This window comes from Siphateles boraxobius, unplaced genomic scaffold, assembly GCF_051911475.1.
Source record: "Siphateles boraxobius isolate OS27281-9 unplaced genomic scaffold, OSU_SipBor_1 11, whole genome shotgun sequence".
NCBI lineage: Eukaryota > Metazoa > Chordata > Actinopteri > Cypriniformes > Leuciscidae > Siphateles > Siphateles boraxobius.
The window spans coordinates 10,056,075-10,073,725 of NW_027508711.1; the positions used below are offsets into that span (position 1 = coordinate 10,056,075).

Here is a 17,651-nt window from a genome sequence, read left to right on the forward strand (position 1 = left end):
TGCTTCCGCAAGGAATCGGAATTTGATTTGGATGTAATTATTCCATCCCCCAACCCCACCACCTCCTTAATGCTCGACCACATGATCCTTTGTGCTCTGAAATGTTTCACATTTGCTGTTGTTTTACCAGTGTCGGTGACTGTGTGTGTGTGTGTTTGATATGAAGTCTTCCAATAGAGCTCTGTGTCTCTGTCTCTTGTATTGTTTGCTGTGCTTCTACAGAAAACTGTTGTGTTAAACTTTCTTTAGATGTGCTTTCCAAAAAAGGTGATCAGCCAAGACTCAAAGAGGGCTGGCGTTAATGTTCGCTGACAGTTTGAAAGAACACACATTAACTCACAGGACAATGACTCCGCTTTTTCGCCAGTGTTTGCCAAGCTTTACCATTGTTAGCACAGCAGCACAAGCACAAGTTGTGCTGTTTAATGAAACTCACAATGGAGTGACCGCTCTTTAATCTCTCATACAGATGTTGCTTACTTGTGGTACCATAGATCATAACATGCCTTTCATTTTTGTCCTTTTCAACTCAAACTAACGTATTTACTAATTTATTACCATTGATTATATAAGGTCTGTGGACAAACTGAGAAGTGATCAAGAACATTCTTTGTGCAGTAAACGGCCGTCCTTATGCTGGGTTCAGACTACACAATATCAGCCCAATTTTGCCTCGATCCATTTGACATAAGGTGTCGTGGTGTTTCGTAAATGACAATGGGTGTCGGGATGCAAGTATTTGATCGTTTTATCTCATATAGTGTGATAGTGGATGACAACCGACGCTGTATCTGTGATGCTACACGATATATATATATATATATATATATATATATATAAATAAATAATAGAGACAGAGAGATATTTTGGATTTTTTTTCTTATTTAATCTTAAATTAGATAGATTTTCATTACTGTAATATTTAAATCGGCTTACTTTGTCAGTGGCAAATTTCAATGGTAACATATGTAAACTCTTTAAAATGTAAATGCATATGTACTAATAAATAATTATATATAAAATCAGTGTTCCTAAAAGGCTTTATTTTCCTTAAGAAACATGATTTTGTTTTTCCTTGTTTCGACACAGACATTCCGTAAGATTTATCCGACTACTCTAAATTCTGTCAGTGGATGCCAGTTCACACCACATGAACAGTCTTTGCAAGAATTGCACACTGCTTGTTTTAGTCCAAAGAAGAGTTGTCATGGAAACGCTGCACTTAAATTCACCATCCAGACAATATAAAAGCCTAGAGAGGTGTATCGGGGTGAGAAAACAACAAGCCTTTTCAATCCCTTTTTCTTGTCTAGGTGTCAGTCTCTCTCTCTCTCTCTCTCTCTCTCTCTCTCTCTCTCTCTCTCTCTCTCTCTCTCTCTCTCTCTCTCTCTCTCTCTGTCTCCTCTCTCTCTCTCTCTCTCTCTCTCTCTCTCTCTCTGTCTAGCTTCTCCCTCTGTCTTTCTCTCCTTGAAATGGATAAAAGCAAATATTTAGAAGTCATTTCTTCTGTATTTGATTGGGATTTATGCAAATAACTCAAGGCAGATTATTTCGGGAGCGCTGGACTCATTTTAAGATTGTGTGGGGAGAGCTGACGAATTGTGAGATGATATGCTCCATGAAATAGTTACCTGAGAGAGAGAGAGAGCAAAAACTGTGGTTATCGCAACAGAAACAACCCTTTCTTTTTGCTGTAAGGATTGCATAGCAACAGTACATCTCAAAGCCGGAGAAACAGATGCATCTCCTTGAGGAAGACCAAGGAAGATGTGTCAAAGGTAGGAATCGATCGGGACTAGCACAGCAGAGGGAGTCCGAGCTGTGTTTGCTAATGAACTCTGAACTGTAACGTCTTTTACCATTCGAGAATTTCTAAGGCTACAATGATGTAGCAGCAAGGGAGTGTGATTACAATCTTAAAACGGTGGTCGTGTGCTAGCTAGGTCAGAAGGAGCTCGAACTTGCAGGTTATTTTGAGACCTTGGATCTGGGTAAGAAAACCTAGATAGCTGGAGGTAAACATCAGTCTCCTGCAAGAACAGCATGTATACAATGCTGAACTATTTTTGTTTTCTGTGAAGCTCTGAATTGAATGATGTAATGCTTAACATAATAGTCTTCTGCCAGCACATTAAAACAGTGACAAATAATGTGCGTAAATGTTTGAGATAATGCAGACAATACCGATAATCCAAAATGGAAATGGATTTCCTGCTACTTTGGGTCGTCTTTTGTTAGTGGGGCTGCCTTACTGAAGCGTCCCACCCTGGTCCACTTTCTTCGGGTGGCGGGCTGGCGATTCGATACAGGGTCATCCCACAATGGGAGCCATCCAGCTGTGCAGCTCTTTGAAGTGTCGGGAATCTTTTGGCAGGTTTGGATCCGGGCCACTTGCAGTTCAGAGCATGTTGTGCATTTAGAGAGAGCCTTTAAGTACACCAGTAAGGGGCCGTTCACACAGAGCACATTTTTCATTCCACTCTGCCACTTTTCCGTTGTTTTTCAATGTAAACACGCTAGACGGACATCTTTAACCGTTGGAAATATTTAATTTGTAAAAGATTGCGATCTTATTCAAAGACCCATGTCATTTTATTCTGTAGTGACAAAGATTCGCCTGTCTATTAAACCGTTGACAAAATCACACTGGAACATTCAGATCTGCGATGGCTCCAAAGTGGCTTTGGTTGGCGCTGCCGCTGAGCCAGAGAAGGCAGTTGTCACGTATAGGTATGGAACAGCTACACAAACAGCCTTTTCAACCACAAAGTATCATTATTTCTGATACAAATATTCAAATGATCACAGAATTACTGGGATAAAAGTTTATAGTTCAGATATAAACACTGATGTCTACAAAAGCGATCAAAATAGAGCAAATCACCTTTTGAAAGTAACTTCGCGCTTCAGATAATGATTGTATTGATTACATCGTCATACCACTAGGTGGCGACAAGTGACTGTTAAAAATATTTATCATTGAATCATTCATTAGTTGGAAAACGCTGATTCATCCAGTAATGCTCGCTCGCATTTGAAAAAAATGTACACTATACTCTACCTTAAACCTAACCGATAGTGGTAACAAAAGCAAACGTGAGATATAAACACATTTGCTTAAGCAACCATGCCATTTTAGCTTGCGCCTAAAAGTCATTGAGCCGTTTTATCGTGACTTGTGTTTCGTCCGCATTGCAAGTGCAGTGTTGTACCAGGTGTAGTAATATTTTACTAAAATCAATAAAGTAAAGTTTCTTGCCTCGTGTGTCTTTACTGTGTTGGGTAGTTCTTACGCAGGTCCAAGTGTGATATAGTCTTGTCTAAAAGCAATCAGTCCACTGCATGTAACCGTGATCTTATCTGTTTTTTGAACGAGTGTCTGATCTTTAACAATGTCCTTCAGTTCATTAACATGCACAGGGGATTATTTCAGTGCGTCTTGGATTGATGTTGATGATCATGATCTGAATTCTCTTTTAGTATCTGATGTCATTCATCGCTGGGAGAGCGTTACAGAGCGTTATGGCCGTGATATATGCCTCTTGTCCAGTAACGCCAGATCTTTTTGTCAACCTTGAATTTATTGCTATTTGCTTCACATTTCAAATGTCTCTGGAACTTTCTGGCTTTAGAAGAATATATTTGGCGGGATAATGGTGGTGGGTGATATTTGGTGAGATTTACATATGGTGATGGACAGGGGAAACATTTCAAGAGAGCAGGGTGAGCGTTTCATCATTTCACATGAGATGGTCGGGCCGGTAAATTCTACTTTATGACTGGATTCTGCAATTCGTCCACGTTTTCCGTATCACGAAAATCATAGTTTTGGGATTTTGGACTTTATGCCCCCCATCCATTAATAAAAAATTAGACATGTTAATTATAGAAGGGGTATATTATTTTATATTGAAGTTAGTTTATGTATAAATGGCATTTTTACATAAAAAAATAAATAAATAGTAGGCTAGATCAGTGGGTTTTATTTTTTGACGCGACCCATATGCTTGTGCGCAGAAAAAAATCAGCTCAGCACTTTTTTTAACCACTTTTGATAATGCACGTGTACTTTCTGATCCTTGACGCTATTGCAATGCAAAGTCGATTCTGAAATAATTTGATCAAGCTATAGGCCTACATACAGGAATTTTAACCAATTAATAGCCTATAGTTTGCTGCATGCTTAAAAAATACACAAAACATATTCCACAACAAACTCTTTAAATGTAATATTCAGAACAGAATTTAAACAGAATTTAAAAAAATAAAATAAACAAGCCAAAACGAAATAATTTAAAGCGAAAGTAAAAGTAAGGGGCATTATGCTCGCATAACTCTCTCATTAGAATCAAAATGTTTCAACTTTCGCGATGTATTTGATGGTAAACTATTCTTTATTATAGGATTTGTAGCAACTTCACTCACGTCGCAATATCGACAGGAAAAAATCATCCTTTTCACATTCACTTTGTTCATACAGGACATCATTCAAACTGCAAAGTGTTTATTTATATTTGTGTACACTCGCAATAAAACACAACATTGTGCTTTTGTCAAACTGTAAACTCTTATCAAACTTAACCTACACCTGTCACCCAACCAAAATCACACATAGTTTAAAAGCAAACATATTTATAAATCAAATGAGAATAAAGTTAGTGTTAATTACAATTTTAAGGAAAACAAATATGTTGATCTGAAATGTGTGTGTTGCTGCCAATGGAGCGAACGAGAGTGTGTTGCGGAAGGAACGACGAGTGTTTGTGTGTTGCTGCCGATGGAGCGAACGTGTGTGTGTGTGTCCGGATGGAGCGAACGAGTGCGTGTTTATATATTAATGAGAAGGGTGGGCCTGCTTATTCAGCATAAAATAAATTCATTACGGGCTACTAATGTCACGGTACCGAATATTTTCATCATCTCATGGGAAAAAAAATAAAATGGCTGCATATCAACAAAACTGTGCACAAGGTTTTTTGCTTTGGTGTTGCCTAGGGCTACGTAACTGTAAAGTCGGTCAGCCGGTCAGGTGACATGTGGATTATTTATTTTGCATGAATTTGAATGGTTTTTTAGTTTACTTCTAATCAAAGCTATTATTAATAATATTCATATTATTAGAAAACGGAATATTTAAAAAAAAAAATTTGTATTAAAAACACTGGCGACCCATTTTTTAAGTCTCCCAATTCGACCCAGGGTTTGAAAACCACTTGCCCTAATCTAGATCGAAAAAAGTTTGATTCTGACATATTCAGGCCCAAACTTTTTCAGAGATATAAATAAATTAAAGTATTTATACATTTTTAAAATTTATTTATATTCTTTTATTGTCTCAATGTAGATTATTAAATGGAAATTCTAACCTCTAAAATATCATCTTTTAAAATAATATATTTTCTTCTTCCTCCCTTCCAGCTGACATCATATCCACGGTTGAGTTCAACCCGACAGGAGAACTCCTGGCCACTGGGGACAAAGGTGGACGAGTGGTGGTCTTCCAGAGAGAGCAGGAGGTAATTCGGGGTAGACATTGTATTCACTAAAATCTACAGAGTATCACTACTCCCCAATCATGATTATGAATATTAAAACTTCTGTTTATAAAACAGGTCCAAAATCTGAACGGGTACAGTATATCACACCCGATATCACTTTACCCAAACCACAAAATAGAAGGACTATGAATATAGTAGTCTTCTTGACAATATGATAGTCCTGATATAACTGAATATTGACTGAATTAGTTTGTGTGTGTTGGTTACAAACCTTCAAAGATCTAAAAACCCCTCAATGTTTTGTCTAGCATCACAAAAGTGTGAAAACCTTGCCGTCTGCTCCTCATCGTCTCATTCTCGCATCGTCTTTAAAGAGATTTCATGGTGTCTGTTAATCCTCACACCATGATTCATGCCCCACTCTGTTACAGACCCCCTTTAACCCCCTCCCTCCCACCGAGGGCAAATCTGTTTCCATTAATACCCTCTTCTTCTCTCGGCCTGTGTGAGTTCTGCTTATTGATTTAGACGCTTCCCAAGGTGAGAACTGACCCTGAAGGATTCCACGCTCTGATCGGTATTCAGATATTCCTCTGACACAGACCACCTTTGTGCCTTGAGATCCTGACCGGCCCCTCTTATATTTCACGGCCTTCAGCAACAAAGAAAAAAATCAACACGCATTCCACATACGACTGTAAAAGAGCAACATAGAGAGACTTAATATAAGCCAATGTTTGAGCTGAAATTTCCAATTATAATTTGTTTGATGCCACTAATTATGTCCTGAATGTATAATCATGTTCAAGCATTTTAAATGTAGACTGCTGTATGATTTGTAAATGCGATCCTCTGATAATGTGGCATTTTTCATTCATGATATACATTAAATAGGCAGTGATTTAAACTGTAAAAATAGGCAGTGAAACAAAGCAATGCACCAAATACACATATAATGTCTTTTTGATTAGTAGCATTTGCAGACTATGCTATTTTTTTTAAATCCATAAACAACTTCTATCATTTGCAGAGTAAGAACCACCCTCACCGTCGGGGGGAGTACAATGTTTACAGCACCTTTCAGAGCCACGAGCCCGAATTTGACTACTTGAAAAGCCTAGAGATTGAGGAGAAGATCAACAAGATCCGCTGGCTGCCTCAACAGAATGCCGCCTATTTCCTTCTGTCCACCAATGGTGAGCAAACACAATGTGTTCTCTTCATATGATCGGATGCTTCTCACTTTCCTGTTGAAAAGACTTGTTGGTCACTAGTATATGTGTGTATGGATGTTGGCCCTCATCAAGGGATGTTAATGTGCTGTTTTCTTTACTAGATATTTGTGGTGTTGCATATAACTTTCTTTAACTTTCTCACTGTTTCGAAAAAAATACTTAGATTGAATTGTTGTAATTAAAAGGGTGTTCTTTAAAGAACAAAGAACGTGCTGCTTTAAGCTAGATGTTATTTTCATTGTGGTACAAAGTTTGCGAAATTAGGGGAAAATACCTACATAGAACAGAATAATGTCAAAATATTTTCTTTAAAAAAAAATCCATCTTTTTCTATATATATTGTGTATATATATACTGTATACACTACTGGCCAAATCTTTGGGGTCCGATTTAATTTTTTTTATTATTTTTATTTTATTTTTTATTTAAGATTTTCGTTTTTGAAAGAATATTCAAGGCTGCATTAAATTGATCTAAAATGACAGTAAAGACATTTATAATGTTACAATTTTTTTTAATTATTTACAATAAATGCTGTTCATCAAAAAATCCTTTCAAAAAATGTATCAGTTTCCATAAGAATATTAAGCCGCACAAACAGATAATAATAAGAAATGTTTCTGGAGCACCTTTGAATTATTTCTGAAAGATCATGTGACACTGAAGACTGGAGTAATGATGCTGAAAATGTAGCTTTGCTGTCACAGTAATAAATTGTATTTTAAAATAAATTCAAACAGAAAACCGTTATTTTAAATTGTGATAATAATGATATATATATATATATATATAATATAATTAATTTTTTTTACTAGTAGGCAGAAATCTGAGAACTGAAATGACACATTGATTAATAAATGTACAGTGCCTTTTTGAGCAGTTAGGCTCTTAAAGACTTTTATCTGCCGAGTAACTGTAGGCAATTAAAAGTAGCTGACATTCATCAGTTTTCCAGGCTCTCATGAAGCTATAGTCCTGTTTTGATGGACACATCAGAGCAGTTAGTTATACAGACAAAGTTCACCCGTTTTTGGTCCACTGTAAAGCGGCCAGTGCAGTTTTTCTCTGCTGCTAACATCACAAACACTGCTTCCACCTTACACATTGTTGTTCATATCATCTCTCTTCCCAGATAAAACAGTGAAACTATGGAAAATCAGTGAGCGAGACAAACGACCAGAGGGCTACAATCTGAAGGATGAAGATGGCAGGATACGGGACCCTACCACCATCACAGCTCTGAGGGTTAGCAAAATCCCTTAAATCAAGACAGTTCACTCGCCGGTCTTTTTGCAAAGCCCAGTGGCAATAGACATACAAATACAACTAGGGCTAGGTATTGTTAGGAATTTCACAATTCGATTCGATTTCGATTCTTGAGGCTTCGATTCGATTTCGATTCGATATTGATTTATTAGCTTTCGATATCGATTCAATAATTAGTAAATACACAAGTAATTAAGTACCTGAGTATATTTTTAAATAATGTGTGCACTATTACCAATGTTTAAGAACAAATTGACCCCAGCATGTTTCCTGTCATGGCTTATTTAGCAGAACAAACTGTACAATATTGTACATGTGTTGAATACAAACCACAACTGTAACAAACAGGTGTAACAAACTTTATTAACACCTCTAAAGTGCATGTAACTGTAATAGAAAGTATATTTCTTTCTTCCTATACATTCAAGTTATAAAAGAAATGTAAACAGAAACACAAAATGTGCATACTCATAAAAAAATGTACACACACATTTGCACACACGCAAGGTCTCTCCCTCTCTGTCGTGCGCGCGCTACGCGGTTTGGAGCTCGCGAGCTCTAGATTCCGGGAGATTTGAACTAATTTGCGTACAAAAGGGAGCTGCTATCAATATGCGGGAGACTCCCGGAGACTTGTTGTTCTTATTATCATTTAGGGGGGCTTAGGAACATTTTGGGGTAGCTTCAGTCCCCCTAAAATAGGCCTAACAACGTCCCTGGTTGGTGGTGCAGGCTTGAACGGAGTGCAGCTACTGTCCGTCATCTTGCTATTTTGGTAAAGCGTGTCTTGTACAACGCTGAACGCTCTCACTAGAGTGTTGCCCACAGCGCCGCCACTGGCCGGTGGGCTGAATCGATTCATAGGATTTGATGAATCAATATTGAATTGAGAAACAAATAATTGCAATGCATTGATTAATCGATATTTTTACCCAGCCCTAAATACAACACTTCCCACATGTCCAATCCTGCTCTTGGAGGGCCACTTGTCCCTCTCAATACCTATGGGGATTATAGCCCTGCTAAAGGTACTGAGAGATGCAAAAAAAAAAAAAATTTTTTTTCTTCCCCTAACCATGCGGTCTCCCCAAGCATAAGGAGAAAGGGAGTCTTAATCTGTTGGTTCTAGTATGTGAAGGGAAAAAAATAAGGTCAAGCTCTGTTGTAATTTGGCAGCCATAGCTTCCCCAGTGGAAGTGGGCACTCCTAGTGCAACAGAGGAGGATTATGGGTTGGAAGAAGGAATTTCATATCTCGCCAAATACAGCTGACAAGGTAGGGGGTTTGGGGAGTATTTTAGAGACTTGGTCTCATCGAATTTTAGATGGAGCTGTTGTTTGAGGTGTGAGAGTGGAGGAAGGCCTGTGCATGTGCCAGTGTGGACCCACAGGATTATACCCTCCTACATACATGGATTTACTCTGTATAAGTGGAACGTGTCCAGGGGTGACCCGCTGCTACAGCTGGGGGCAGCTGATAAATGTCAAATGTTAATGTTGTGTTGATACCGTGGTATTCTCTCCTGGGAATCATTAGATTGATGTCAGGCAGGGTCTTTTTTGTCATTTCTTCCTCTTTCAGAGTGTGCAGGGCTTTTTTTTCTCCTTTTGGATTTTGTTTTGGCAGCTGCCTAAGAGACATTGAGTAATTGATTACAGTTTAAAAAAACAACACCATTTTTCTATGATTTAATGAGTTTGGGAGAAGACTGCAAGAAAAACCAAAGACCTCCACTTTTCCTTTGAGAAGATCTTGGAAAGTATGTGTTTGCTGTTGTTTTTAGGCAGCTGATTCGACACTCGGAAATGCAAAGAAGTTTATCCCTGACGTGGCATTTGAGAAAATTTAGTGTAATTGAACTGTTTTAATTACAGGGTGGCCGCGGGTCCTTAAAAAGTGTTAAAATATCTTGAAGTTTTCCTAATAAAAGGCCTTAAAATGTCTTAAATTCAGATTCGATGGGTCTTAAATATTTCTGGTCACATTACCGCTAAACTTTCTCCAGTCTGACAGACCTAATGTCCGTCAAATAACCGGTGAAGCATCGAGCATCGCGAGAATGATTCAGATTTTATTCCATAAACAGCGATTGATAATGATAATGTATTTCTGGTAGCGCTGTTGAGACTCGCGCTGCCTGTCTCTGTGAGATTTTATAGTGAGAAATCAAAACTAATGAGCATAACAGCACACATAAAAAAACTCACAGAAGAAACATACTGAGGTAAAAATTAACGAATGAACATACGCTATAGTTAGTAACATAACATGACGGGCGCTATTTTGCTGAATATTCTCACGATTGCAAATGTTACATTGATTTTAGTTCAATAAACAAGTAGCTAATATTAAATTACTTAGGTTAAACATTGAATATTACATATACGTATGTAATATAATGTGTATTTGGTCTTAAATTTCATACATTAAATATAACTTGTTTATATCTGTAGACACCCTGAATTATACATTGCCTTGTCGGACCCAGCTGCTCCAAAACTCTGAGCTGTGGCTCTCATTAGGATAACAAAAGTTTGAAGCTATCGTTATTCATGAATAACAATTGTTAAATATTAGTTAATTGCAATTTGTTAAATGCAGTTAATTAAAATACCTTATTTGACCCAAGTAAATAAATATAGTATAATATAATTTTGCCTTCATTCAAATACTATGCTTTACTAAAGGATTATTGCCTGTTTGAGAATTTGTCAGTAATTATGATATTGATTTATCCAGCAGTCATCCACTCAGAAAGATGTCAATATTCAACCCCAGTTGTACTCTAATCCCGTCATCGCAGAATGATGCTTTATTTTCTTCATTGGGCTTGGATTGACGCTCACGTAATGGGTGACTTAGGAGGTCGATTTTAAATCGCATTATGGGAGCAGAAAATGCAATTCTTAGACTTCACTGAAACGTAATAAACTATCCAAAGCTTAAAGTAACTGTTGATGCCCTGTGGGTTGTCATATAATTATAGCCAAATGAACAGATGTCCGGGATCAGTCTTGAATGCTGGAGAATAAGACTCTTAAAGCAACATGAAATCAAAGCCATTCACTGGTTGTTTTCCCAAGCACTGGCGATTGGACTGACATGTCAACTTCTGGTTTAACCTGGCAGGAAAACCTTCAAGTTTTGTAATTTAGCAGAGATTTGACTTATGAATCATTCACACTCAAAAATATGTCAGTTTTTTTTTTTGTGCATTTCAATTGTATGACAAATTTGAGTTCAGTTTTGAGTTCATGTTGACAAAGTAAAAATGTAAGTTGATTAAAATTGTACATTTCAATATTACTGGTTACCAAATCTGGGACAGTTCCAGGTATTTCGACCTGCATCCACTATTCATTTAGCATGAATTTACACCTCTCTTTTCTTTGAGGAAACAGTCGACTGGCGGCTCTGGATAGGGGATATATTAAGGAGAGTGTTCTTGAGACGGCTGTAATGTGTTCAGGGCAGCAGTTCCATTAGCTTTTCCTTAACTAACACTGCAGCCCACTGGAGACCAGAGCAAGGAGAGCTGAAATCCTCTCCCAAATGTGTGTGTGTGTGTATGTGTGTGTGTACAAAATCAGGGCATTTATCACTTTGCACAGACTGAGCGGAGAGATAAAGGGGAGGTGAGGGTGGATCCCTCTCAGGGACTCCACAGGGTACATCTGCCCCGACTGTTATCCAGAGCGACGAGGGGCTACCGAGTGTTTACTGCCTTCATCTCTGTCTGCACTCCAAACATAAGGGGATTCACCCAGCAAAATTGTTTCTGCTGGGGGGAGGGGGTTGTCACTGTCAATAAAACAGTGAATCTGAGACATCTTTAGGAAGACATGTACGCTTTGTGTTTGACTCAAAGACAAAGAAAAAGGCTAACAAAACCAAACATCCTTTTAGCCAACATAAGAAAAGCAGCCTAGTGGAAAAATTATACTTTCCAGGGACGCAATGGTTTCCGGGGAACAATTCGCAAAACAAAAACATCTGGATATTTGTTATTATACTGAACCCCATAGAGTTATATCTGCTCCTCGATTTTGGTCCACGATTATTTCCCTTTTGTATCAGTTATTTTTTTCTTTTCTTATTTTTTCTTATTTTCATACCTCAATGAATCAGCGTCTTTGAACAAGTGACTATCTTTGAAATATTCACTTAACCAATTCATTCAAAAACACTAATTCATTTAGGAATAAAATAGGGACTGGCTGCATCTGAGTATGCATACTTTCCTACATAGTAGGCAAAAATCAGTATAGCTACGTCCACACTCTCAGATTTTGGGATTGACAACCACATTTACTTACACAGGTGTGAATTTTGAAATGTCCTGTTCACACAGCAACTTACAGTAGCATCTCGAATACTGTCTGGTTGAACGTGCAACGGGAGTCGAACCCGTTTTCTCTTATCAGTAACCATGAATCAGCGTCTTTGAATGAATCAGTTGAGTTAATGATTAAATGACTCATTCAGTGACTAAAGTAATATTAAGGATGGTGACATCCATAAAACAAAAACTCAGTCACAAGTTCAGCTGTCAAATCTTCATTACCTGGTAATACATTTTTTAATATATCTGGATGGAGAGCGGAGCATTTGAGTCACGCGTAAAACCCAAAACTGACGGGAGCAGCTCCAGTGGAGAAGAGTGAGTGGATTTAAAATCTTCAGAACACACGCGGCTCCTATCTCTGTCGCTGTGTTACCGAAACCAAACATGAAAACCCACAACACACGGTAGACACGCATTTGTCATCTTTCTCGAACTGTATGATGTGATGGACAAATATTTGCCCAGTCCAGTTTCATTCACACACCGTGGGTTTTCAGAGAATGCGGTTGTGAGTTCTGAAAATGTACGGGTTTGAGTTCGGTTATGGAATGTGACTGACACCGTGAACGTAACCGTATTAAGGACTAATATACAGGAATGACAACCGTATTCTGCTGCTGTGTGAACATAACCTATCAGAAAAGAATGGTTTGCCTGAATTCATTAACAATCATTAAATTCAATCAGTTTGACATAACTGTGTCATTCAGTTTTGAAGAAATAAGAATGCCAGCAGTGGACTGTGCTGAAAGAAAAACACATTTTACTACTCCACATACTCTCTCAGATTCCATGCTGATTTATGATTTCCAGATTAACATTAAATCCGCAATGCTGAAGTTATGAATTATGTATAATGTGTTAATAAAGTGTACCCACATATTCAACCCCCTCTTATCGTTAGTGACTGAATATCCCAGCAGTCAAACTCAATTAACGCTTGATTGAGAGATAATAGCTTCAATCAGTCTCGACTGGTCCTGTCAACTGAATTCATGACGCTATACTCCATGGGGTAATTTTATTATTAAAAGCACATGTAGGGTGGTAGAGGACTTACCAGAAATCTGAAAGACCAAATTAGAGTCACAATTTCTGTCACAATATCAAATCTGAATTCTCCTAAAATATGCTTTATATATAGATATTTTTTTCTTCTATTTAGAGTGAAATGTGACATGTGAACTAAATTTGTCAGATTAGAACACAATATTTTTGAACAGAATGTTTTTTTGTATGAAATAACACACTTGCTTTCACATATTATATGTGAAATTAATAATTAAAGTTTTAAAGGCTATAGAAAATGTATTTCTAATGTATACATCAACAATAGGACATCCCTCACCCCACCCCCACTCTCTAACAGAAATGAAAAGATGGAGTTCCCATGTGTTAGGTGATAATGACCTGGCATGGTAGCGTGTGCCCCTCCTCCACGTCCCACTGCTCGGTGATGAGCGTTCCTCATCTCTGTAGTGAGTAGGACATGTCTGCCATGCTGCTTCTGTCATTAGCGGAGGGCTGCGTGCATTAAAAACCGCATGGGGAGTCAGACACTGACTGCGATGCAATACCCCTCCCGTGAAGCACATGTAGGAGCATCGGCCCAATGATTAGTCATCATTAAAGAGATGGTAGACCTGTGTTTCCTATTACCACACTGCATTGTGGGAGTTTTACTCCACATGTCTTCAGATCTCGACCGTGTAGCTTTAGGAGTTGGCCGGATCCAGGTGTGGGCAAGTAATTTGAGAACAAAAGCTTTTCCTGAGCAAGGAATTCCCATGTAATTCCAATTTATAAACGGATAGGTTTGGTCCTGCATGATGATTGGTCAATACAGTGTTTCAGCAGAGCTAGAATACAGAATATAGTATGGATCCACGATTTATCGACACCATATAGGTATCGGCCAATATATGTTCATTTTTAATGTTATCGTTATCGGCCCAATAAGAAAATTTGGCAGATAGATTAAAGCTGATAAATAATTGATAATTTCCTTCAGTTGAGATACTTCAGATGCACATTGTTCACCATGATGGTTTTGGATTGCTTGAAATATGATTGGATTCCCTTCAAAAAAAGGAAAATACAGTTGAGTTCAAGAAGTGCAGTGCAAGTCTGCCATACAGGCTACATAAAATTATAATGAGAACATTATTATAATTGTGCTTGGGACATGAATTTTAATGGGGATACTCTTGTTTTTGAAATCAGGTTAAAATAATATACAAATTTAGATTTATCTGCCAATTTTTTGGGTATCGGCTTTTCAAATATAAAGAGTTATCGGTATCGGCAAACATATCATTGCATCCCTTAAATATAGTAACAGATTTGATGCAAAACATCTGTTTTTACTGCACTTGGGGAATGCATGGAGACCAACTAATACCCTTGACAGTATTATATAATTAATATTATATATCACAATATAGCAAGGCCTCTCAAACCACATTACTTTGGTCATTTAATTTCAGCAATTCTGTGTATTTCTCACTTATTTTAGACTGTATTTACTCAAGATTCCCTGTAATGTATTTTAAAGCAGGAATTGACCATGCTCATTTTGTTCAGAAGAATCAGTCTGACTAAATTAGACATTCACTAATGGGAAGGATATCCATCCATTTTCCAAACCCCCATGTAAGCTCTCAAGGATGCTGAAGCCTATCCAAGCGTCTTAGACTGCCCATCCATCCAGGGTGTTTCCCTGCTTTTGGCCAATCACAGGGCTAATACACACAGTCTATTCTCCAATTCACTTACCTTGCATGTCTTTGGATCGTTGCCAAAACCGGAATTCAGTGGGACTCGAACCAGGGACCATCCAGCTTCGAACTCTTAGTCTTTAGTATTTGCTTAGTAATTGACATTATTTCCTTCCTTTGTCTGTCTCTTTTCCTAACCATTTGTCTTCCTCCTCCTCTCAGGTGCCTGTGTTGAGACCCATGGACTTGATGGTGGAGGCAACACCTCGGCGCATTTTCTCTAATGCTCACACCTATCACATCAACTCCATCTCGGTCAACAGCGACTACGAAACATACATGTCCACAGATGACCTGAGGATCAACCTGTGGAACTTGGAGATCACAAACCGAAGCTTTAGTATCCTTTTACAATTTCAAATGGTTGCATGTATGGATTTTTTTTTGTCTATGATTGAAAAGTATTGAGATTATTCAATTTATGGATAGTAACTTTTACCCTTTTCAGAATAATTTGGCTATAAAGTAAATAGTTCAAGCTTTAACATCAAATTAGAACAGTCTATCTTTCCATTCTCTAAGCCACTTGTTCTATGTGGGTTTGCCGGAGCCTATCCCAGCACCTCGGGGCGAATACAGGGAAACACCCTGGACGGTTTGCCAGTCCATTACAAACAGACACACACATTCACTCACATCTCCAAGCAATTTATTGTCTCCAAGCTAACCCGGAGGAAACCACACCATCACAGGAAGAATATACAGATTCCAGACAGAAAGACCTCCTTGCTCGGCCAGGCTTTGAACCTATTAGAAGAATCAAATTGTAAAAATCTAATACCTTAAGTAATGTCCCAATTAAACATGGCATTGGCTATATTGAACTATAGGCCTGTTACTTGATGGAAGAATTGATTCAAACTGCAATATTATAAAAGTTAAGCCTTTGTCAGTGCATTCCTCAGCCATTGTAAAATCACGGTTAATGCCCTACCTTTTGTGACTTATTGCTTTATCTTCCCAGAAGTCACTTTGTATCCAGACACAATAAATACTGACAGGCTTTTGTTACTACATTAAGAACAAAAGGATTCAGCTACACCAGCAATCAAACAAACCCAATAAGCCACCTGCAGACTGTCTCTGCTGTCACTTAATTCTGACAGATAACACCTCTGTGATACGCATTACGCCCATTACCCTTTATCAAGTGTCTGCCACTAATCCTGACCCCTGCTTCCCCTCCCAAAGGTAAATAGTGTCCAGCTTACCCAAGCACGCATCCCTATCGATCATTATTGATTACTGTTCTCAAGGACCTCGCAGAGCTGAGATGAGGAGTCTGCGGACAGTCTGTATTGGTGATGCTGTGGAGTCGCTCAAGGGATTTGTAGAGATGATAAAGCCTTTTATTTGCCAACGGTCACACTGTAAATGTATGATTTTCGCTGCATGTCGTGATGGATAACCTGTCACTACCCAAAACCAACAGATGGATGTAATGCTATATTTATGGCTCCTGGAGCTCTTTTATTTGACGTTTTTGATATAAGCCAGTTGTGAAAGCACAGATACCAGATTAACCTTTTTGAAAGATGATTCATCCAGTAATTTGGGAAATTTATATCTGATGCAATCCAATACATGTAGAGACAGACACATGAATCAAGCAGGACATTTATTAAAAGGGATTTGATGATTCATGGGGAATAGGATTGTGGATCCTTCACTCTCCCTACTCAGATATTGTGGACATAAAGCCAGCCAACATGGAAGAGTTGACGGAGGTGATCACAGCGGCAGAGTTTCACCCTAACCAATGCAACACGTTTGTCTACAGTAGCAGCAAGGGCTCCATAAGATTGTGCGACATGAGAACCTCCGCACTTTGTGACCACCACTCTAAATGTGAGTTTAGTTAGTCTTTAATTCTGAGATGTGCTGTTCATTTAGTCTGCTAACTGACTGCAGCCATTAAATCTTTTTCTCAAAATCTTGGTTTAATCCAAATAGGGTTTAAGGCAGTATGAAATTTCTCAGAGTTGGGGTCACGACCAGACCTTCTGGATATCTCATATTTATCTCACAGACCCATTTCAGAGTCTAATTAAAAAGCTGATGAGTTGGAGCAGGATTGAACACCCCTGCTATAGCATTTCATGTTGCATTTTTATTGGCTGGTCAGTAGACGTAGATCATATCAGCAAACACACTGTGAGATGATCATGCAAGATTCTGATACTGTCAGAACCAGAAAATGATCGCAGGCTGTCTTTGGTCGCAAGACCGTGACAACGATCGTCTTTGAACCTCTCTCACTGTATGACGTAGAACCAGCATTTAGGAGTCCATTGAAATCACCATGATTGGTCATCTTTAGTCTGGGATAGTCCAAAATCGTACAATGTGTACCAGGCATAAAATGCTGGAAATGACTGTAGTCTTATCTTAAGACTCTAAACTAGGGGTGTCGAAAAGGGGCCACAGCTTCAACCTTAATTAAAAGCACCTGATCCAGCGAATTCAGTCCATCAGGCTTATTTGAAAACTACTATTATGTGTGTTGGAGCAGGGTTGGATCTAAACTCTG

The 17,651-nt window shown here is 38.3% G+C and overlaps 1 protein-coding gene across 3 annotated transcripts in view; it reads left to right on the forward strand.

The window, feature by feature from the left end:
* Positions 1–17,651, forward strand: part of LOC143702323 (serine/threonine-protein phosphatase 2A 55 kDa regulatory subunit B beta isoform) — a 64,858-nt gene that overhangs the window by 45,057 nt on the left and 2,150 nt on the right. For all 3 annotated transcript variants that reach the window (XR_013190425.1, XM_077196054.1, XM_077196064.1), the window contains exons 2-6: positions 5,419–5,516; positions 6,529–6,694; positions 7,866–7,978; positions 15,284–15,461; positions 16,805–16,969. Coding sequence is in view for 2 of the 3 variants with exons in the window: in XM_077196054.1 (XP_077052169.1) it covers positions 5,419–5,516; positions 6,529–6,694; positions 7,866–7,978; positions 15,284–15,461; positions 16,805–16,969 (720 nt within the window). In the remaining variant the exon portion in view is untranslated. The remainder of the gene's footprint in view (positions 1–5,418; positions 5,517–6,528; positions 6,695–7,865; positions 7,979–15,283; positions 15,462–16,804; positions 16,970–17,651) is intronic.